At 35.9% G+C, this 7,875-nt stretch overlaps 1 protein-coding gene across 1 annotated transcript; it reads right to left on the reverse strand.

Moving 5' to 3' along the window:
* Positions 1–1,595: 1,595 nt before the first annotated feature.
* On the reverse strand, positions 1,596–7,875 carry LOC144439456 (uncharacterized). Its single transcript, XM_078128743.1, has 7 exons — positions 7,846–7,875; positions 6,006–7,016; positions 5,523–5,682; positions 4,699–4,926; positions 3,704–3,805; positions 2,996–3,205; positions 1,596–2,062 (listed from the first exon to the last, which is right to left on the reverse strand). Exons 2-7 carry the CDS (start codon positions 6,954–6,956, stop codon positions 1,770–1,772), a joined length of 1,944 nt encoding a protein of 647 aa, XP_077984869.1. The 5' UTR covers positions 6,957–7,016; positions 7,846–7,875; the 3' UTR covers positions 1,596–1,769.

A 7,875-nucleotide genomic window follows, 5' to 3' on the forward strand; every position in this document is an offset into this window, starting at 1 on the left:
AAGTACAAAGGTTACTAGGCAACCAAGTCAGGACTACGTTCTCTCGCCTTTTTTGCAAATAATTACTGAACAAGACTAAGCCCGCACGATGTCTATTGTTTTTAATTATTGAAAGTATGGTCGGAAAAATTACAAATAATTAGTTGGTTTTCAGTAATTTGCAATATATAGTTTAATGTGTTAATCCAGTCGTGGAATAAGCACAGCAAAACATGCTGAGAAGTGTACATGAATATGGTATGATTTTATTGCTGTGTGTTGGCTATAAATACCGATTTCAACTATGACATTAATTAACCATCACTTATAAAAAAAAACTTTATCTATAAAGTAGGTAATTTATCATTAAAACTTCCAATGTCTTTTTTTTTCGTTTCTTCTCGATCAATGTAAATATAGTGGTACATAGTGTCTCATCAATTATCCGTTGTAAATAATTTCTTGTCACATTAAATTATAAACATTATTCGGTGGTCAAGAACTCTGATAAAGTCATCAAAAACTAGTGTCCTTGATTTGCTAGGAAGGTCTTTAATAAATAGTCGCGTAATTGTGATTAACAGTACTAATTGGCGATCTGTTTTTATCACGTTTACTCCCAACTATAATATGTAATGTTTAACATACCCCTTGCTCCTTGAGTGTCGTTTTTATTTCAACTGTACATAATTTGTGATCATGCGTCACCAGTTGTCCTTTTAAAATACAACCATAAAACTCAAGAGGGTTGTAGGCGCCTTCCGAAAAGTCAGTAGAAGAATTTACCGTACACAATTCGGAGATATACAGTTTGATATGTCATTGAAGTATAAAGAAGAATTTCTTTCGGATTGTTTGTGTTTCTTCTATTCAGTTGTCTCCAAATAAACATAGCAAAACGTACTGGAGTCTACAATGTAGTGTAATCTTTATTGCGGTTCATATTATAAATATCGACGGGCGATTCAGATTTCAGCCATCGCTTATAAAATAAACCATTCTCATCAAAGTAGTTTGCAGCGTATAAGTCATTAGTGTTCAGATAGCGTCACAAGGCATCTAGTTTTCTTCATTTCTGTTACGTTGAATTTTTCATTTTTCTGACGTCTGTTCTCTGCAGTAGGGTATACTGTCGAGTTCATTTAGGGTCTATAATATTATAATATAGACTCACACAGCAGCTGTTGACAGTATGTGTTACACGGCCACTTCTATATAACCTTCACAAAAGTAGTGTAATCAACTCAATGGAAAATAGTGTATTTTTGGTCAAAGTGTTGTTGTTATTGTGGTTTCCTATAAATGACCCCGTGGTGTTTACTGTGTACGTAATATCTGATGATGGTCGTCGTGTTCTCATTCTAAAATATACATGATATATGTTCGTTGTTTACGAATAGCTACGCATCTGTTACTGACAGTTAAAATATTGAGTCGCATATGGAAGGTGGATTATGTAAATTGTAAAAGTAGCGAGCAATTATTAAACATCTGATTGTGTTGTGACTCAACCCCCCCCCCCCCCACCCGTAGCATGGCATATCCTAGATTAACATGAACGAAACCTCAGACAACTACCATCCCGGATTTAACCATAGAGGTTGGAGAGTATCGTCCCAACTAATTTACTTATAACGCTACTCTATGTCAAAACTCAAGTATATGCGGGTCTGGTGGATTTCCTTTATGTCCATCGTCAGTGAAAATATATAAGTACTTTATTATGCTTTGTTTACATTTCTATGTAATTTACCTTATTTTGTTTCTAAAGTAAGAATGTGGTTAATAAATCAAATTAGTTTCTCCAAAGCGTCAGTAAATATCACGATGTCATACATGTCCTTCAAACCAAAATCTTTCTTTAGAGTACCGTAGAAGAACTCGGGCGCTCGTACCGATATCTTCCGAAGAGTCAACAGTTTCGGTCCGTTGTACCGTTTGAACTTGGAAACCAAGTGATCCAACTCGTTGTTTCTCAGCCAAACGGTGACGTCACCACAATCCCACGATTCTGTAGATCCTCGTGTTGATGGAGTACCGCTAGGCGGAATGGCACCAGATGGTGCAGTATGAGTGTCTACTTCTGTAAGAAAAAAAGATGGAGGGCGATGTGAGATATGAACTCTGGATCAGATTTATTTATTCAATTAATGTGTTGAATACTAACTGCAAAAATAACGTGAAATCATTTGTCAATGATAGTCCTCTGTCTTTTTTTCCACTCATATCTTTGTTTATAAACCTTTCTCAAACTCACAGATAAACCTGTAAGATATAGTTGCTGTCCATTTTGCAGAGTCGAATTGTCACGATTGTGATTTAGCCAGGTACAATTTATGAAGTTATCAATGACAATAGAACAATAGTAAATAATGCAGAGAAACACTCTCAATAGAACAATTCGATGACTTGAGACTAAAGATAACCTCAGTATGGTTTGCATCCCGGTGATTAAATTACTTACAACAATGTCAAGGTCTTCTTGGTTGATATGTCATTGCTCATGCTGAATCACACACACACACACACACACACACACACACACACACACACACACACACACACACACACACACACACGCACGCACACACACACACACACACATTATATATAATTATGGTTTATCATATCCTTCTAAGATCTTCTATATATTTACATGAAAACGTATGGTAATAATGACTCATATACAGGGTGGTGGGCATTTTGTCATATATGCATGTCAAGACATTCTAAATGAAGGGAATCCTGTAACTTCTAATAATGTAATAGTCTATACTAAAATACAATATTCGTACAACGCTATCAGCTATCACTCACAAGGTTTAGGAGCCTGATTGGAGTGAACAACACGTCGTACAATGTAGTATCTTACGGTCTAATAGTAAATGTGTGACAAATGCTGGGGTTATGTAGAGACTTTTTAATTAGATGTATTTCTTATGATGTGATTATGTCAACCAAACCAAACCAGACCAGACCAAAATATAGCACTAGCAGAATGGTTCCATTTCCTCACCTTGAGACCTTACTATCGGTCCGCTCTTCCTTCCACGATCGCCAAGCTCTCTGACCAAACTCGGGAAATTGGTTTCCAGGTTCTCCTCAGAACTGAAGTCAAAGTAAAGTTTTGTTCCAACTAATATACCAAGCCAACCATCGGGTGAATATTTAGGTTGTACCTTGATCGGGATGTAATCTTTGTGTAGTTTATACGTATATTCAGCCTCTGTATAGGGAAATACAACACTCAGTTTTTAACAAGATAACTCCGATAGTATCGTGTGTATCAACTTCTCTGCCTCTCCTTTTTTTATCTTTTTTTTTTTTTTTTTACATACAAATCATTTGCTGGGGTATTCTGTATGTGTGTAACGCTCCTGCACCCCTGTCTGAACTAGTATCCCCCCGAATCGTATCCGCCGGGGGGGGGGGGGTATAGATCACAATCCAGTCTTGCATCTTGGGCAAACTCTCGACAACTCCTGTTTTTGTATTAATAGATGGAAAAATATTTGTTCTCGGGGTGAGCTACCACGTGTTCTATATCCACTTTCCCTTACATGGTAAATACATGACGTCACATTTCTCACTTATCCTGCAAGCATACTCTACTCCTCGAACCGAGCCCAGAGTTATAATACTCGTATTAGTATTCGTATATGATGACGTCACACGTAGGACAATATCGGGAGATTTTGTGCACAAACACAAAAATCGAACTTACCTGATCTACACGGATTACTATATTTATATTTCTCTGCCATGCAAATTAGTACTACGTCAGCATTTTGTACAGCGTCAGCCATCGCTTCTAATGTAGAACCACCTGGGAATGAGAAGTGAAGGATGACGGGAAAGATCTGGTGGACGAGTTCACTGTGACAATACATTCATCCACATATTTAGTTTTGTACTGTTTTCAAATTGAGTTTTGCTTGCCGACAAATTTAATTTATATTGTTTCAAAATTAAGTTTTACACGTTCACAGTTTTAGCTTGCGTTTTTTCAAATTAAATGTTGGGTCTAAATTAAAGTTTTGATGTAACTTTTATAAGCTTTTATGTTGAAAATTTGTAGGTATCAGAGGGCCACCGTAAAATTAAAAATGAAATTAATGTGATGTTTCGTAGATGCCCCTTTGAAACCATTTACCAGACGCCCTTTGCAGCCGTTATCTGAGATGTCCTTTGTAGCCATTTACCTGAGATGCTCTTTACAGTTATTTGACCATTTATCTAGACAAGACCTTACTTTCAGCCCAGGGAATCGCAGCTATCATGACTTGACATAGTTTGCTGTACAGGATGACACTTATAAGCCAGATTGTCAAATCGACGGGCTACTTTAATCTTTCTATGTGGTAGATGGTGATGATATTAGATTTGTCGAAGTCAAAATAAAAGTTAAAAAGAAATAAAAAGAAGCAACTTCTACAGTTGATAGTTATATTTGAACTGAATGTGTTTTAGTGAAACACATTGAGATTTGTATGTATAATGCGATATATATTATATATATATATATATATATATATATATATATATATATATATATATATATATATATAATGTTTATTATATATATACAATATATATGTATATATGTATACATAGACATATATATATATATATATATATATATATGAAGAATATATTACGTCATATTGGATTAGATTAGATTTGATTTGATTTGATTAGATTATCCAGTGATTAACTCACCCATCTTTTCAATATCCATCCACACGTTATATCCGGCCGCTGAGAGCTTATCTTTCAATCTAATCACTCGATTCTGAACATCCCAATTGTAACTTATCATCACGTGACCTCTACCTTTGACATCTGTTCTCTTGGCATCGGGTTCTTCTTTCTGTTTTAGTTCCCACAATGCACCAGAACACGCGGCACTCAACCCAGCGTCAGGTGAGCGTTGTAACCTCTCAAGACCTAATTATTGACAGTGATATATTTTCAGTATGATTTTTAAACATGAATTGAAAAAAAAACAGTTTGCTCTAGCGATAGTTTTATTGAATTTCATGTAAAGTTTCTGGTACTATACTAATGTACGACTTTTGCGACTAGATCTAATACATGTACTATGTTCGTACACTGTGGTAAGCTTGGGGTGTATTCATACCTTGGATGCTGCACTGGGCATATAAGGTATGCTTTGATGATCATGACAGCAGTATAAGTATATCACAGGATAAAGAAATACAAAGTTACAGTTTATGTATAGATATCAGAGATACCACTTAATTGTGTTTGTAACACCATGATATTCAGACGGATTGTCACAGTGCCGAGAGTATATAGGTACTCCTACTAGGTGTAGAGCAGTATTGATTTGTATATCATAGATTGAAATTAATAAAAAAAGTCTGGTGATAAAATAGTCTGCAAGGTACGCCATGACGGGGCATCAGCCAACTTCTTGAATTGAGCAACGCCAATAGTGGCGGCAAGATGTATCTAATGATAAAATGCCATGATGAAGAAATAAAGAAGCTGTTAGATAATTATATTTGGATAATTCATACCTTCGATACATCTCTTTTCGTTTCGAATTTTATTCTTGTTATCTTCATAAAAAGCCAGCGTCCATAGCAATGTAGCGGCTAGGCGCTGCTCTTTGATTGTACAGTTTGGCTGTAAAAGTTTCACCAAATGAGGAAGAACACCTTGGTCTACAAATCTCACCTACGAAAAAAACAAAAGAATCCCACATTACATTAAAAAAAGTAAACATAACTTTCAAATTATGTAGTTTTCATAAAATGGCGTTTGAGAGTTGAACATTTTTTGACACAAAAGACAATACAACCATGATTATAGATGTTTATAGATGTTGTTTAGATGACAACATCGTTTTATTAGGGGTGGACAATTATATTTGTAAAATTGGTTTAAAATCTTCTCCTTATCAGCCTATCAAATTGATATTTAGCAAAAACCAAGTACCATGGCCCGTGAAAACCAAAATAATCGACATGGTGTCAAAAAGTTCCATAATACATACCAACCTTATTTGAATCATTGACGGCAAGTTTTATCATTCCCGCCATAAGTTCTGTTACGTGAAAAGAGCTGTGTTCGGTTGACCTATGATTCTCTGCTTCAACAGCCGACTTCAACAACCTGACGAAGAATTCTAAATTTTCCGTACCGGTGTTAATTTTGTCATTTTCGTCCTCATTTACAATATAAGACAGAGTCAACAACGCATACGTCCGATATAAGATGTTCTCCATGCCAAGGTAATGTTGTAAGAGGGGAACTGCGCCTGCGTCACGAAAATAGCCTCGGTTGTCAAGGCAATTTCTGATAATGTTGTGCAGTGTGGCTAATAAACTACGCAAATATAAATCCTTGTATTGGTGTCTGACAACCGCTACGGCGTAATCTTTCAATTCTTTCAAATCTTCAATAATAAGACCGATAATTCCCGCCTTGCCGACTTCTCTACACATTTTCGGAGCTGCATCGCAAGTATTCCACAAAACTGACGTGGAGAGGTAGGCGGCCAACAAACCAAGAAGTTCATCTCTTGTTTTCGCGTTGAATATATCGTAATCTGAGTGAAGCTGATGTTGAACATTAACATATATTTCGGGGTAATGATCAGCTAAAAAGTTTGCTACTTGAGCCGTCTTCTCTTCTTCTTTAACCGGATCATAGAAAAAAGACAAACGCCTAAATTTTTCGTCAATCACTTCTGGGATTGCATAGTCAGTTTGTGCTTTTAAGAAGTCGATGATTTTAGTGATGGCTTCTAGATCGTTCTCAATCAGACTGTAGTCACATTCGGCGTCTGTAGTATCTGGCACGCTGTTGTTTGCCGCTTCAGAAATCGGTGAGTCTGGATCTCCTTCTTTCTTTGTGAGCTGCATTTTATTTTTTGTTGATTCAGGACTCGTTTCTTTGTTCAGCTTCGTAAGGTCAACCGACCTACTAGAACTTGATGCAGTGCCCATATTGATTTCTTTCTCAAGTTGACCAATATCTCTTGTCAAGTATGCATATATTTAGCTATTCTAAACAGGAAAATAAATAAATAAATAAATAAATAAATAAATACATGAGATCAGAGTCAGCAATTCTAAGGAACATCATTACGTAATATCAAAACTAATCTCAGACCAATATTTCAATTTTTATCATTTCGGCGCTGTACAGACATAATCACCATTCTGTATCGCACGCACACACACACACACACACACACACACACACATAGACATACATACATACATACATACATACATACATACATACATACATACATACATACATACATACATACATACATACATACATACATACAGACATGCATGCATACATACATACATACATACATACATACATACATACATACATACATACATACATACATACATACATACATACATACATACATACATACATACATACATACATACATAACTTGGACATTTTTTCATAAAATAACCAAAGATGTTGAAAATTGTTAAAACACCTGTAGACTTGAAGGACTAACCTAACGCTACAGTAACTGTTGATCCTCACTGACATTTTGATTTTTAAATTTTCGGATAAGGAATGAGTTAGGAGTTTAGGGTAGCGGAAATAGTGGTGTAGTATTATACAGGTTGCCTACATGTATGTATGTATGTATACACTGTCAGCTGTTGTATGCCATGTGTACACATGTATGTATCTGAGATACAGTGATTTATATTTCAACAAGGTCTTTCGTAAACCCTGGTCATAAACACGGTCAATGAATGTTTTCGCCAGCGTACCGTGGTCTTACAATGTAAATTAGGCTAGGACACCTTCAAACAACCCCCTATACCACAACCCTTCATACGAACGCATACATACCTATATACACCAGCATCTTGCATTTTCGTC

Source organism: Glandiceps talaboti, chromosome 8 (genome assembly GCF_964340395.1).
Source record: "Glandiceps talaboti chromosome 8, keGlaTala1.1, whole genome shotgun sequence".
In the NCBI taxonomy this organism is placed as follows: Eukaryota; Metazoa; Hemichordata; class Enteropneusta; family Spengelidae; genus Glandiceps; species Glandiceps talaboti.